Source organism: Corvus moneduloides, chromosome 9 (assembly GCF_009650955.1).
Source record: "Corvus moneduloides isolate bCorMon1 chromosome 9, bCorMon1.pri, whole genome shotgun sequence".
Lineage (NCBI taxonomy): Eukaryota > Metazoa > Chordata > Aves > Passeriformes > Corvidae > Corvus > Corvus moneduloides.
In genome coordinates this window covers 26,272,844-26,289,682 of record NC_045484.1, presented here as the reverse complement: position 1 = coordinate 26,289,682, position 16,839 = coordinate 26,272,844, and the positions used below count along the sequence as shown (strand labels likewise).

Sequence of the window (16,839 nt, the reverse complement as noted above, 5' to 3'; positions counted from 1 at the left end):
TACATGAAAGATTTTTCTCTATCTTATTAAGTAAAGGAGGGGATTTTTTTGGGTGGAAGATTCCATAGTTAAAGATGTAAACCAGCAATTTCTTGCTTCTATAGCACAACATAGTTCAGAGCTGAGATTAGAGAAACCCTGTAGAGTGGCTAATACTTGAGGGCATCCCCAACTAGAAAAGTATGTGAATTTAGGCATGGGAGGAAGGAAGGATCTGCTTTAAATTTAGTGTAGGGTCACTGAGTCTTAATGATAGATTAAACAAGGGAGGTGGAATAATGAATAGGGGTATGCAATGTGTAGCACTAATACCAGAAGTCCATGGTTTTCACTGGTTATTTAATGTCTTTTCCCATATGTTTCTGAATAGAGCAGGTTATGGCAGGGATGAGCTAAGGAATAGCTTTGTTAGTGAATTGTTAAATAGACTGAATTCTCTTTTTAAAAATGTATATGTATATAGGAGAGCTGCTTGTTAACAGTAAAATTGGGCACCTTGCATGCATATACCTTAAATGTATTAGCAATCAGCAATATTAGTAACTGTACTTGTAATTGATGTGTGTATGTTGATATTCTTAAAACACGTTGTTTGTCTGCAATTCTTTTCCATTGTGAAACTAACAGCCATTACTTTGTTGAAGCAGAAATTAATTTCAAATTACTTCTGAATATTATTGATATACAGAAGGACCTCAGAAGAAGTTTTGATTTGGTAGACATGAAAATGAAATGGAGGAAGTACCCAGAAATGTTTTTGTTAGTAGAAATTTGACTGACAGCTCAATGAACATTGTTTTATAGTTTAACTTGAATTCAGAATAACATGAATAGAATATCTATTCAAATGCAACCACATCAAAGAATTTATTAAATTCATAGCTAGAGTGACTGAGAAAAGATGTCACAGTTTACTTTAGAGCTGACTTCCTACAGAGCTTTCACATAAGATTCTGCCAACTACCTGATGCCAACAACTGAAGTGAACCAAGCAAGTCAGCACTTGAGTTATTGATGGGTTTCTGGATGACCCATCTTCTCTTTTTATGGTAATAATACCAGTAAGTCTTCAGAAAAAATGCACTTTGCACATCATTTTTGCTTTGGGAAATTAATATAATGCACAAGACCTTCATATCTGTGTCTCATCTTCCTTTTTAGATACACCTTGTGTGCTGGCCCTAGGAATAAAAGGGCTGCACAGCAAGTCTGCTCATCTCTCTTCACTAAGCAGCCGGTTTGCTGTGACTTTTAAGTGTAAAAGTGGTGGGAAGAGAGAAGTAAAATGTTGAAGGTAGAGATATTGGAGGATTTCTTCATGTGAAAGTACTTCACAACTCTCTGCATGACTGTGGTACTTGGCTTCACAAAGTTAATAGATTGAACTATTTTTCATATGATGTGTAAATTCGCAAATGCTTTATAATTATTGACCATTTATTTACAAAAATTTGAATAGATTTTATGTTGTCTCTAGGAGCAAGAAAATATGGTTTATTTTTAAAATAAACTCATAAAAGTTTATTTTATCGATTGTGTAGAGAACAAGTAAAAACACATGAGAAAATACTGATTTTGTGATGTTCTCTTTCTTAGACCAAAATTGGTAGGCTTATCACTTAAATTAAGGATTGCTGAAGCAAATGTGGTTTATGCATTTTTTAAGACTGAAACAGAATCAGTTTCTATTTTGAAACGTAGTTGGGTAGGAGTGGAGGAAGATACTGTTAATGAAATGTGTTAAGGAACATCTTTCTTGGAGTCATAATCTGAGATTTGGGGAAGGCAGTAGGATTTCTTCTCTTGTTGAACCAAAGTGAAAAGAAACTTTTAAGTGGGAGTTTTTTGGTCGGGTTTTGGTTTTTTTCCCCTTTTCCACCTATATGTATCTAAATAGTGCTCTTTACTATGATTGAATGCAGTAAGAATTGGACTTCTAGCTTCCATTCTTCTCCCTGTTAGTTCCTAAAAATGACCATTTGTTTTACCATTCATTTGTTTGAGTGATTACTTTTGAAACTCTTGAAAATTCCCAAGTAGGGAAGTGACCAAAGACCAGTTTATTTATTTATCATGCTTCGGCTGTTGCAAGCCAGTTACTTTTTAAATGAAGATGAGGGTGTTTGACTAGAAATATATTTGTCTAAACTTTTATTTTGTTCAGAACATGGCAGCTGTGAAAATGTAACAGATTTCCTCTCCGCTGCAAGAGTCACATTGACTCTCTCTTTCATTACCAGTGATAATTCAGAAACAATCTTTAATGTCCTTATGAGTGGGAGCCTGACTTTATCCACGAGAGTCACTGTGCTATAAATGAATATATGCACAAGTGATGTGGACAAGGTGGGACCAAGCCTGTGTTAACAGGCATGGGGCTTTTTTCTTACTTCTCAGCTTTAGTTAATATTTTACCATTACCCAGTAGTGACAGTAGCTTTTGATAAGTCTGAGACATGTTAGAATGGACAGAATGTGTATTTAATAGTTGAAATTGTGTTTTCATACCAATTTTGAATGGCTTGGATCAAAGTTAATGGTCTTGGCATGTACTTAACTTCATGATCAAGAAGTATCAAGGTGTTTAGCAATCTCTCGATGTTTCAGGACATAAAATCAACTGAAATTGGGACCTTGGGGGTAAAAATATTAGAAACTGTATTTACCCTTCATATTGCAACTGAATGTTTTGCCAAAAGAGTAGATGCCTTTTGACGGTGATCTGGTAATAGATGCCTGAGGAGCAGTTGCTGTTGTCTTTCGTAATGTGCATAGAGGTGAGTTAAAAGTTTCCAGAGAGCAGTGCTGTGTCATTTAGGTAACTAATAAGTGATATTTTCTCAAATGACCATTCCTGCTGAATGGAAAAACAAGCTAGGACTTCAAAATGTATCTTTTCTGTGTCAGTGCATGTCGAACAATCAAACAAGCAAACAAACAAACTTCAGGTATTATCAGCAGTTTTATTTTGTTAGTAGAAGTGTTTAAGGTGTTTTCAAATAAATTTGTAAAATTGTTTTGGCAGTAAGTCTTTGTAGTTTGATCTCTTTTAACCCTAATCTCATCTTCCTTTCAATCTCTAATGTCACAGCTAGCTCGCAGTCTTAATTCTTTCATACCCCATTTCAACCTCATGCTTGTGTGCTGCTAAAATGATTTTTTAAAAAAAATACTCATGTCTCTTGCCCCAATTTCTTAAGAATGTGTTTTCCCTTCTCCTTCTATAGGAATTTGTTTCTTCTTTTAACCTTCTATTAAAAAAATCAAAGGGTCATGCAGTTTAAAGTTCAGAGGGGATTATCACAATTAAGTCTCCTAGGCACTACAAGCAATGAATAATAATAATTATGTGAGCTGAACCTTTGCACAGTGCAGGCCATATAGCAGCATCTAGGAACTTCACCATCAAGTTCAGAAGATTGTACCTTGCATTTAGCAACAATGCTGCTCAACAAGGATAGCTAATTTTAGAGATTTGAAGATGGACATCAGCAAAGAGGTTTCTTTATTTTACAGAATTAAAACGTGCATGTATGCTGTCAGAAAAATGAGGCATTGGGAACTAAGCCCACATTTTAAAGACAGCCAGACAGCTGTAGAATTTTAATATCGTGTATAATATAAAATTGTGAATGTACTTAACATTTGCCACATGCTGCAGCCCATGAGAAGTCTGATCCAGGGCACTGGCAAAAAGTAGTATCTGGTAGCTTGAAGAGAGCTCAGGTTAATTCTCAAAATTGTCTGGACAGGAAAGTTGAGGTTGAAAAAATATCTTGCTAAGTATTTGAGGGAACATCTCATGTGCTTGGGGCATCCATCTTTTCAGATTTTGTTGTAGGCGCATATATATATATACACACACACACACACACATATTTATATGGATTGCATGAGGCAGTCAGAAGTTCACACATCAGAAGATCCAGTAAATGGATAGTTGTAGCCTTGCTTTTATTTTCTATTTCAAAATTTTCAGGTCTAACCAAAAATATACTAGTATTACCTAATGAACCATGGTTTTTTAGATTGTAATGTTAAGATACACACTTGGCACAAATCCATTTTAAAAGGTCAAATTGCATCCAAGAAGGATTGGTTTAAAAGCGGCTAAAATATGAGATCAAATTAATGAAATAGGGGATAATGAAGTATGAATAATTGTGAAATCTATGAAAATAATTTATTCACAATGTTATTTCTATTGCTAAAAGGAAACTGCCAAACACTTCCTTGCAAAAATTTACAAAATATAATGAATCTTAAATGTCATTAGTTAATGAATTTTTAAATAACCTTGTGATTTCCAAACTGGATGAGCTTCTAGTAACTCCTAGTTGACAAAAATTTCTCAATCATTTGAATAAGTGTTACAGCTCAGAAATACAGTTGCTCACTGAGGCTGTAAAGTGGGTAGGGGGTGTCATGGAAGGTGTATCACAGCTGTAGAACAAAAGGCTAGAGCACAGCCAGCTAGCTTAGGAAAAAGCAGTTTATTTTCTGAATTTAGGACATTTAAAGTTTGCCAGTAGTATTTCACGTAAGTTATTTGGACTAGCTGTAGTCATCAAGAATTTATATAAATGAAATCAAATGAATGGGTTTTTTTTGGATTTTGTTTAATGATACCTTATGATGGATATAAATCTGGGGGAATGAGGCTGTAAGTGCCTAGTTGGTGAGTAAAGAATCCATATGCCTTTCTGGAAGTGGTGCTGGTTCCTCATATTTGGTTCCTTATTTTCCTAAATGAGATGTTTTTACTAAATTGCTTTGGTGAATCATCTCTCTTTTTTAAAGGTTACTGTCTGCTTACAGATTCTTTCTCCTGAAAGTTTTCCTCCCTCTGCCATTTTAAATACATAATAGCCAAGTAATGCATTAACTTTGCCTTTACTTATCCAGCCACTTAATCTGTCAAAGTAGTTGCCAGTTTCTCCTCGCCTCATCTCTCAAACTGAATGTAGTGTTTACATTAAAATATTCATTTAATCCCTAGATACATGAAGTTCTTACTCCACCTTTCCAACCATGAGAGGCAAAATTCATGTACTTCCATCTCTCTTCCAAGTACTGTAATGAAGGAATTGGAATCCTCAGAAAATACATTAGCTCCGTGTTTAATATGATATAATCTTATTGGTTTGACCTCTTATCAGCAAAATGTCAGCAAAAATTTGCACATTATTTTCCAGATCTAAGTTAATGTGAACAATTCCACCAAGCTTTTTAATTAAGATATTGGCAGAGTATTTGTTGAGTGCTACAGTACAATGCAACCCATTTTTGACATAGTTTAAACTGGGTTTATTTTGGTTCAAACACTGTTCCATGCACTTTAAAGTTGGATGCATTAGTGGCGTTTCTGTACATAAAATGTGTTTAATTATTGAAAAATGGTGCACAAAAACTTGGCATAAAATTTTCTGTTGGTTTTGTGTGTGTGTGTGTGTTGTAACTCACTGATGAATTCTGCTTTGTATGTGGCTGAAGTACAATGGACATTCAGGTTGTCTTAGGGCCCTTTTGTTAAGGTCAGAAATTGCGTATTGTTTTTAATTTGAAAATGAAACAGTTCTAATGAGAGGGAAGAGAAAACTACTTTAATGAGTTATGCATGTTTTGGTGCTTTTATTTGTTTCAGTTTTATTTGTCATAGTAGAATAAGCAAGTTATGTATTTTGGACATTGAATTAAAATCAATTATATTAGAATATAATGCATTCCTGTTGTGCATTAAACAAGAAACAAGGTTTCAAAGCTTTAGCCTACTAAACAGGAAAACTTAATAAGTGCACACCTGAATATTTTCAGAGATATTAAAAGCAAAAATAGTAATTTAAAGGAAGAGATATGAAATAAAAAATTAATTAGAAAATGTATTTTCGTAAAACACACAGTGGAGTTCCTGTGCATTTTATAAAAGTGCTGAATCACGACTGACTTTTGGCTGATAGGCTTGGGCAGGTGAGGTTTTCTTTTGCATCCAATATAGATTTTAAATATTTACATTGGAAGTGTATTTTTTCTTTTAGATTACAACAGAGTGAATTGAGAATGTGTGAATGTAAATAGCATAGTGAGTCTTCCTTAGAGAGTTTCAGTGGTATAAAATCTGCAAGAAGCAGATGCTGTTATTTAAAAATAGCCCAATTCTGACATCTTAATTCCTTAATTGGAATCATTCTGTAATTTAAACTTCAGTCAGCTGCTGCAAGAAGAGGGAGGTTATCATTTGATGTCTTTAGAATTGCACTATTATTTCTAATGTAAAACTTAGAGTAAAATTAAAATTTGATGATTTAAAGAACCTTTGCTTTTTATGCTTTAGTATAGTTTATTATGTTATGTAGTGGAAAGACAAGAATCCAGACAAAATTGTGAGTGGAGCAGATTTATAACCTTTCCCGTAAATGAGTCTTGGGTAAAGTAACCTGAGAGTTCTGGTTTGGGTGTTAATGTTAGTGGTGGTTGACACAGTGCACTACTTTACTGTGTATGACTATATCCTATCTGTGGGTAGCTGGCTAAAAATTACTTTTAAGGTTAAGAAATTCAGAAATTCTTTCTCTCTAGTTTTGCATCTCTGTATTTTTAATAATTCTTGTTAGTCCACAATTAACTGCAATCACCCTTTTATCTAACCAATCTTTTGTTCATAGGTGTTGATAACATTGTTATCTTTTCAAATTCAGCATTTTATCACCTTTGGTGCTTCTCTGTGCTTAGAAACTTGGTTGATTCTGCCACTGCTTCCCATCTATTCCTGCCAGATTCTCAGTGCTCTTTGCTATCTGTTGGAATTTTGCCTGGCAGAGATGTTAAATGCTTTTGTCTATAATCTCTAAGCCTATCGCTTTAGCTGGGTTTGTCTCCTTTCTTTCCATCTTTCTTCCTTTCTTCACCAAAATGCTTCTGCTTACTTTGGAGTTCTTCCTGGCACTGCCCCCGCCTGTATTATTGCTGTCTCCTAAAAATTTTGGTTACTTGTCTTGGCTTCTTCCCTGTTACAATGTCAAAGTCAAGATTTCCACTGTACCATCAGTGCCCCATGCAACCTTGGACTGTCTGCATCTGATCTCACTTCCCTGCGTCCCCCAACTCACATTCCACATTCCTCACAGTCCTCTGACTTTATTGCTCCTTTTGTCTGCCTTACATGCACTCATTTTTGCACTGTCTTTCATGCTGCCTATGTGCCTGGAACAGTCTTTAGCATCTCAGCCAATTTACAGCTTTGCATAAATTATATTTAATAATAAGACTAACAAAAGTTCATTATGTACATTATTTCACTTAACTTTGTACCTGCATAAGCGGAAAAAAGCCTGAGGGAAACTACTGTTAAACTTTGTTGTGATTTGTTGTGATTCAAAGATACAGATTCAGGCATGACAGTTCTTTGATGATTCAGCATAAATTTAATTTTTTTAGTCATTTAGTAAGTGTTAGATTTTTGGTTTTTGACAGCAGGTTTCAGATTTTTCTCATTCAGAGATGAGAAAATAGCTACTTATTCCTGATAAGTGCAATCACCACAAGGTTGTTGTCATCACATTAGCTGGTACAGACTTCTACCCTGTGGTATGTTTTGCTTCACTTTATCCTTACTAATATGAATGTGGAAGGACCTTGAATGTTGGTTTAGCTTCATATCTGCAAATGAAGTGTATCTTTTGTGTTTAACCTTACTTTTAAAGCAACATATTAATCTGTTTAAAGAAACCAGTGAAAGATAGGAAGGTAACACTCTGCCTCTATCTGGGAAGTTTTCTGAGTGTGTTGGCTACTTTGACATATGGGTTTTCTTAAATTATTAAAAGTTGTTTAGTATTTTAACTCCCTTCTAAAACCGGTGAAAATAAGCTGAAGGTGAAACTTCTTGTGGTTTTCCAGCACCAATGTATAGGTGCAAGTTGGGGAATTCTGCAGGAATTATACATAATTTTCCAAGTAACACTGCATCTGAAATATATGGGCTATTTTTCTTTTTTGTTTAAATTATTGTATTGATACTGTTTACAGCTGAGTAGTGAAACCAAATAGATGTGCCTTTAATTTGTTTTTAAATGATCTCTTATATTCTGGAGATGATAATCTGAAGGGTGGCTGCCATAGTAATGTGCCAGTCACCATGGCATTTGAACATTATGAAAAGACATTCTGAGCTGCACAAAGACAATGCCACCAATTCGTATTTCAAACTGATCAAAAGTGGGGGACCAAGAAGTTTGCCAATAAATGTAGCTCAGTGGATGGCACTGCAATTTAGAGTTTGCTTTACACGATAAAGATTTCGGTCGTCCTCTCAATGCCAAGTGAATTTAAAAGTAAAATCCTTAACACAGACTTTGTCCATTTACTGTGCTAACTTTTTTCAGTTATGTGAAGAGTGTGGCTGTAGATTTTTATTGGCCCAGTGAAGGAGTGGTTTATGGTTATGCTTTATATGAATCTTTAGAACTTTTTCCTCCTCATGGAGTTTTTCACTTTAAACTGAAATTCAGTCAGTTAATGAAGAAAAGGGGTCTTCTATACTCAGTTGGTAAATATTCTAATCTCTAAAATATTTTACAGTCTGCTTTCGTAATAGTGCTCTAATTACCAAAGAAACCAAAAATCAAATCATTATTTAAAAGCAAGCTTATTTTATCTTAAATAATCGATTGTGGCTTGTTGTTTGGAAGAGGACTACTTTGGCATGAATTCCAAATCCAGTTATGATCTTAACTGCAAGCAGTTTGTTTAATCAAACATTACTCTAATCAGTCTTACATGGTCCCCTACCCAGCCAGGCCTGCCTATAACAACTGATTTATTCTGCGACGAGTTGCTCAACAGATGTCATTCTGGTAGAATAATGCAGCAGAATACTTGTGCGTTGGCTAAAATTACTTCAACTTTGATCACTTTTGTCCAGCACATCAGTCTGGCATTGTGCTTTATACCAACATAACACTTTACCCCGAGCATGCCTTTCAAGCTTAGAATAGCAGAGGAATGTTATTGAATTCAGTGCAGTTACAGATGAGTTAATGAAAGAAGGGAAATACTGTTTTTTTCATAATGCCTTTCTGTTGTACTTTGGAATTAAAAGGGAATTTGAGGAATGTGACTTCCGAGTTATTTATTTTTACTTCTGAAGGCTTTTTGAAAACAATATTATGTAGTCCTATTGATCCCATGTTTCTGTAAATAAGTTTCACTTGTTATTTAAAAATAGCGCACTTTAGAGTTTTATATTGTGAAAATAATATTATTTCTGGTGTGTAACTGGAAAATAAATATTTCACAGGGACGGTTTATCCTGGTTTTTAATGCAAGAAAACTAAACCAGCAAGAACTGTGTTCTCATGATCACACACAGATCAGGATTGTTACATTTTGGGCTGTTGTGGGGTCAGTATGAAGCAACATTTCTTTACAAAGCTATCAAGGACACTATGAGGAAGCGCTAAAATGAAGTCCACTTGAATTGCTAATAGATACTTCAGTATTCTATATCTTAAAACCCCAGTGTTCTTATTTCAATTTTTTTAGTTGAAATATAGTTGTAATTTTTTTTTTTTCAATTGAAGCATAGTTACCAGGTCAGTCTCCCTGCAAAAACTCCTAAACAAAACTAATATTAGCATAAAGGTTATCATGTGTACATGTAATTTACCAGTTTTGGGAAAAAATGGAGAGATATCTTAATGATTCTAAAACATACAGTGAATGCAAAGCTGAGCTGAAAATCCAAGCTCCGCTTGTTGATACTGAAATGTCCAGGTAAGAAACCCACATGGCCTAACTTCCATTCTTTAGTGAGATACAGACTCAAGAGTTGGAGGTGTATTGTATCTTACTCTTGGAGAATAAGTTGAAGCTTTTCTTTCCTACTCACCTGTGCAGAATATTTATGTTCATAAAGCTTTAAACTGATACTATTGAAATTATTATCTGCATAGCCTGTATATTAAATCTATCCAGAAATGTGACGCAGTGCTTCACAGTTTTTCCTAAGTGGCACTTTATTAGCATGAAATAACTTCTAGTACTAAAAATAATGAGAAAGAGCAACAGTAATTGAATGAAAGATCTGAAAATACAGTAAGAGCACTGTACTTTGTGTTGCATCTCAATATGCCCTGAGTTTTCTCAGTTGAGGGTATTTGTTGGCAACCTTCGTGGCTGTGCCATGAAGAATCTTTTGAAGAATGTTGCCCAAAGCACCATTTGTGAGGAAGACTATGTGTGAAAATCCCTGCCTTGTCCCTCACCCTCCTTAGATTATATTACAGTGATTAGAACAATTATTTCACTGCTTAATGTCTGCACACATATTCTCCATCCATTTATTGTTGTGCAGAATTTAAAAGAAAGGATCCATGGAGCATTTGTCTCTAAAGATGACCCAGGGAAAGAGTTTTGGTGCTATTTCAATATGCAAAAATATTTTAAGATGAGTATTTATTGCCAGATGTTTCATATACATCCTGTACTAAAAATAAATGACAAATTTTAGAGGGAGCATATGTACATTCCATATGTTCATATTACTTTACCATGGAGTCAAACTTCAACTGTGCTTCAGTGCTGAAGAAATGTCCAGTACTGATTAATGGGTAGGATCAACTGGTATAAAAGATCTCTTTTTTTTTTTGTATTATCTTCCTAAGAATGGTAGTATAGAATTGTCTTTAATTCATTTCTGGAATATGAAACCTTTATCTACATGGATTATGTTAGCAGTTACTATTTTGGCAAATTTCAGCTTTCTTTCTGATTTTTGCAAACTGTTTTTCTGTTCAGAAAAAGTTGTTAACGCAGGGTAAGACTAGACTGCAGGCAAGGTGCTAGCTCAAAGACCTTTTTCTGCTGACAGCTATAATATAATAATTTTTTTCAGTTCATGAAACTTTTAGTAATTCTCATAGCAGAAGTTAGAACGCAGTTAATTGCTGTTTGTTTCCTGTTGACAAGTGAACAAGGGAAAATCTAAAGAAGGCATCAAAGGACAGTTTTTGGAGTAGCCTTGTCATTTGATTTAAGTCAAATATTAGCCATCTGCCTTAATATCTTTTGGTTTAATGGGCTCTTGTGTCTGTTAGTGTTGGACTGTGCAGCCTTCTCAGAGCCGAGACCGGGATGCAGAGCTTGTGACTTGTTCAGATATTTTGCCTAGAGAATGGTCATACAAAATACTATTAAAAAGTATCAAACCTTTGAGAATGTTTTTCTGGATGCAGTATAGGTGGTTGGGATCTGTCTAGACCTGTGAAAATGTGGGAGGACCTTGTATTCCCACATAGCAGTTTTATGAAAGGCAAACCAAAAAAAGACCAGGTTGGATGGGGCTCTGAGCAACCTGGTGTAGTGGGAGGTGTCTCTGCCCAGGTCATGGGGTTGGAATGAGAGGATCTTTAAGGTTCCTTCCAACCCAGACTGTTCTGTGATTTCTATGAAAAGCGACCATGGCTTGCTGGAAGATTTTGTTGTTCACAACTGTGGTCCAGATGGGCAATATTTGTACATTATTTGTGCAGTCTTTATGTTCAGGTGTAAGACATTGTTCAGAATTTAAGATACCACTCTCCATCCTAAGTACCAAAATATATATTTTTGTGATTTAAATAATTGTTTATCACAAAACTTCCAATAAAACTTGTTTGCTTTTCTGTCTGTGGTAATGTTTTCATGGAAGGAGTTTTGTGATTCTTGTATTTTGCAGTATGCTTCCTGTATTTGAAATTTTCAACTCTTTCTTCTTTTTCCCCCTCCTTCATTCCTTCTGTTAATCATCATGTGAGATGATTAACAGTAGTGACTTCTAATTTAATAGCATGAGAAAAGAGTTGATGTAAAAATTAGTTACTTAGCATTTTGTTAATAAATATTTGAAATGTGTTGTCTTAATTGAAAATGTGCTTATTAATTAATATTTTCAGGTTTAATATACTGGTTTTTATTTTTGGATCCCATTTAAGAAGCTTATGCAAAATTAGTTGTATTTCTTATTTGATTAGGTTTCCACACAATATTTTCAGGTGAAAATTAACTAGCAAAAGATGCAGCAGAATTTTTATTACTACCTTCTGTTTCCCTTAACTTTTTTTCATTGCTTTGTAATACTTTTTACTTGGAAATTTTCCGTTACGAATTTTTTTTTTGCGCTTTCATAATGCTGAAGTAATAATGAAGCATTTTGAATGGTAATTTTTAGATTTTAATTTTTTTTCTTTTAACACAGTTTCTTCAGTTGCTTTTTGCTGTATTGTGTGTAAACCTGCTGACCACATCCGAATCTAAGAGCGTTGAAGGAACCCGTTTTACAGTAACCAGAAAAAATAGAAAATTTGGGGCTGTGATGAAAACAATGCAGTTTGGCTGCCTTTTTTAGAGCAAGTTCTGATTTATTTTTATTTTTTTTTCCAGGTAAAGCGGAATGTGTATGACCTGACCAGTATCCCTGTCCGTCACCAGTTGTGGGAAGGTTGGCCTTCTTCAGCCACAGACGACTCGGTGAGTTCCTTTGCTTCTCATGTCATTCCTTCCTGCAAATGGCTGGTTTTACATGGATTGTTGATTGGAATCACTCAGTAGCATTCACTGTCTCACATGCAGTACCTTAACATTACACACACTTCAGAGTTTTGTCTTGGAAGATACAAATGCTCAAGGTTTGGATGACTGAAGCATGTGGAAATGATTCCTGTGTATCAGATTCAGTGCATGTTTTAGACAAGAAGGAGACATATTCTAGACTGAAGCAAAGCTGCGCAGCATTTTTGAAGTTGAAGTTATTGAGTGATTGAACTTCAGGAAAAGAGCCCTGATTTTTATTTGTGCTCTGAGTACACATCTAGATATTTTCCACACAGTGTGTTAGCTCACTCAGTTCATGCTTAAGCCTCTGCCTGGCTTCAGAGCAGGAGGTGTTCCTGCTGAAATCAGTGAGGGGTCACCACTGGTGACAGAATCCACTGACTGAGAATTGCCCACAAATTCATAAAATTGTGGGACTTACCTGCACTATCCCATTAAATATTAGATTTCCTTCCTTGCATGGTCGTCCTTACAGTGTGTTTTACAGCATGTCTTTCAGTTTTGTTCAGATAATTTTCTTCTTCTAATATGTTCCCAGTGCCAGCTAGTGAGGTCTGCCTTTCTTTAGAAAACCCCACACCAATCCACTAAAAAAATGCCTAAAAGGCTGAAATAATTATGTAGTTATGTTGTATGTAGATTCTGTGACCTGAGAAAAATGTAGAAAAATTAAGTATTTAATTGAACCTGAGTGTTCTACAAAGTGAAAATGGATTTGGAGTTTACTTTCTTACATATTGCCATTATCTGCCATGCATTACTTTCCTGTCTATTCCTACTCTCATATTGTAAAGGGAGAATTGCTGTTTGAATATAACTGCTCCTTTTTTTACTCTGGGTAAAGGATTTATGCCAATTAAAAAAAAAGGCAAAAGCTGTCTGAATTTCTAATGTACTTGTAAAATATATCTGTGGTGGTGTTTGCAGAAACAGTATTTAAGTCTGAGAAGGGTGGGTGAATCTCTGTCCATGTATTCAAGGGCGTATCTGAGCCTGAGTAAGGTCTGAAGTAACAGCATGGTGTCATGTGGTAATTACAGTCTTTGAAATGTGGATCCATTTTAACATTTTATTAGTTTACATTAGCTCAGAAAAGAATTGGAAACTCAACACTTCTAATCTGTTTTCCCACAGCTGTTAGGTTTTCACATATTTTTTCACCTCCTTTTGAATACCTCACATATGTAAAACTCATGAATCTGCTTTAAGTCTGTTTTACAAGTGACATTGTTGCAGGTAAATTTTTCCCCTTTTCATCTTTAATGAAATTGGTGAATGTTGAGTCATCTGCTCTGAAGCAGAGGAGTCCTCAAAGCTCTCTGCTCGAGTCTGGTGGAGCTGGAACTAGTCAGCTGTGTAAACAGATTTGAATGTGTTGCCAACAAAAATATAATTAATTTCTGTCTAAAATTAGAGGCCACAGCTTACTATTTATAAAGATTTAATGATAGCAATGACTAGGTATGCTTCTGTGATCTGAACTTTCTTATTCCAAATTAGAAATACTCAGTAATAATTACTTTAGTAATTAATGATGATCTCTTGAGTTCAGTGGCAAATTTTTAAGATCACTTTTTCCATCGTGAGTTTTTAATTTGCTGTCTTGTAGGATACCCCATTGCAATTAAGGAGTTAAAGAGAGACTTGATTAAAATACTTTTTCATTTGCATGTTATGCAGCATAAGAAATACTTTGTAATACCACAGGAGGTTTTTTCAGTGCAGTTCTCGTTAACCTTTGGCTTAGCAAACAGGACAACTAAATAGACTTGGCATAATTGGATTCCTGTATCATCTTGAGTCTCTTATGAACCTGCCAGACTACAGTCTTCTGACATTATCAGGAAATTTAGTGGAGTCAATAGTAATTTAAAACATTGTTGCTTCGTCTCCCTTCAGAGTTAAGATATGTTCTCTGCTTGTACTATCTAATGGAATATGGGATACTGTATGAATTGTCAATAACTCTTTCAGATCCTTTTGCACACTTTCACCAGGGAAATGGGTATCAAAACCTCCCCATGCAGGGGAATGTTTTCATGCTGTGACAGTTTGATTGTGGGAAACAAGGCATACACAGGCCGTGCAAATCTCGTTTCACTGTTTGGCAAGGACAAGTTTTAGCTTTTATTGTGCCTGAATAACTTCAGTGCCACAAGTTATATCTGTTCTGCTCGTTAAAGTTCAAAGTAAATGTATGAGTTTATACTAATTCTTTTTTTTTAATGCGTTTACATAAGTAAAACTTTAATGTATTCAAAATGTTAATTTATCTATTTTTGCATATATATCATCAAGTGATACAGTGAAATCTTGAAAATAATCCTAGAAAATAAAAAACCATAATTATAATTTACTTTAAATACATTCACAATATGTTCTCAATTTTTATTTTAGATTCTGTAGCAATCTTAGCATTGCAGAGTTTGTAAAATGAGAACCATGCCAGGATAATTTAGTAAAATTTCTGAAATTTATTCCATTTTTTTTTGCTGTATTGGCTGAACTTCTAGGCTTTCACTGGTAGTTATCACTGGTGTCAAGTGGAATGAGCAATATTCAAATATGTGTTCACTGTAAAAAAAAAATCTGAGATCAGTTGTAGGTGATGTTTTAGTTACAGTTTTTACATGGAAGCATTGTGATTTTATTTATATGTATGGGTGGCTTTCTGGATGTTAGTTTTACATGTGTATGTTTGAGGTAAAACTCTTTTTCCCCCATGAGGTCACTGGTTTTTGATTTATTTCAGTAAAATGATTTGTTGTCAGTGATATTTCTGCATTTTTTTGGTAGCATAGAACAGCACCCAGTAGAGGAAGAAGGAGAGGTTGCTTTTGTGCTGCTTTTTATTCTTGATATTTAAGCTACAGATTTTTTTCTTAATTAGTTCATTGTTTTAAGTCATTTCAGTGCAGCAGTGAGAAATCCTGCTTCTTTGTAAGTAACGACAGTGAGCTTGTCAAAATGGAATATATTTCTGCATTAAAAAGAGGTAAAAGTTCTAGGGTGAGGTTTGAGAGGGGGAAAGGGGAGAGACAGACAAAGGCAGAATATGAAGTGCCCGGTGTTGTAACTGTGCCCAGGCACACAGATCCCATCCAGGGGAACTCAGCATCCACCCTTCCGCCTGCTGCCCCTAATGCTCTGTTCCCAAAGCAGTGCCCTTGGTCAAGACCTTGAATCCTCATTTCACATCAAGTAACTCCACTTCTTTGTGGTGTAGATGAGCCATTGGATATTTGCTTGGGCAGAAACAGGTCCACGCTGACAAGTTACTCGGCTGTGGTGCTGAACAGTCGCATTTCAGGCAGGACAAATGTGTGGCCACTGACACCTTGAGGGTCTGCATCATCCCTTGGGAACACAACCACCTTTACTGCCTGTGAACATGACCGTCTTCCCTTCTGTGGTGGCTGTAGCAGATGTGGTTGACATTCCTTAGCTGAATTTAATAGAGAATTCTGGGCTATAAAAAAAATCTCAAATGCTTATGGATGATCTAATTAGCATTGCTGTTATATTTAGCTGTTTCTCTGCTAAGTACTAAGCACAGTGTCTGCACAGATAGAAATTAAGAACGCTGATAAATAAGGTTCTGGTACAAAGTGAAACCATTTGTGACACTTTTTGGCTGAACTCCAGATTTTTGAAGAGGTTGAGTATTAAGCATCTGAGTAATTAGTATTTGGGAGTATATATTTCTTTCCCTTTCCAGGTCTTAACAGTTCTTAACAGAAAGTTCATTACCACATGCTGTCACTGTGATATGAAAACAAGTTGTGAGGTTTACATTCGCTGGCTGTCTAATTGTAATGGATGCCATGTCTGCATTTACTGCATCGTTTGGAGTCTTCCCTCTGGAACTGATTGAGTAAAGAATGAATAGTCCTGACAGAGCAAGTGCCTACTAATCAGAAGTGTAAAATTTGCTATATTTAAATTAAAATACATAGCTCAAGCTCATTAGAAAATACTCTGCTTTTTTTTCTTCTGTGTAAGAATATAATAATTATAATTTGGATAGTCTGTAATGTTAATTACTTTGTGTGTTACTTTCATTTTGTGATTCTCATCAATCACTTGAAGGAGAGTAGTAGACTGGGTTTGGCAGGATCCTTTTATTTTACGTACATGGAAGAGTACTTTGAACTCTATTTTGTTTGTGGGTTCAGGAATATGGTAATGTTTCGAATTAACATTTGTACTATAATCTGAATTTAGAAATGAAAATTTTTAGAGAGTGTATCA

At 35.1% G+C, this 16,839-nt stretch overlaps 1 protein-coding gene across 1 annotated transcript in view; it reads left to right on the top strand.

The window, feature by feature from the left end:
- Positions 1-16,839, top strand: part of FAF1 (Fas associated factor 1) — a 151,845-nt gene that overhangs the window by 67,649 nt on the left and 67,357 nt on the right. Inside the window, exon 8 of the mRNA XM_032117346.1 lies at positions 12,418-12,504. Within this exon, the coding sequence (XP_031973237.1) occupies positions 12,418-12,504 (87 nt within the window). The remainder of the gene's footprint in view (positions 1-12,417; positions 12,505-16,839) is intronic.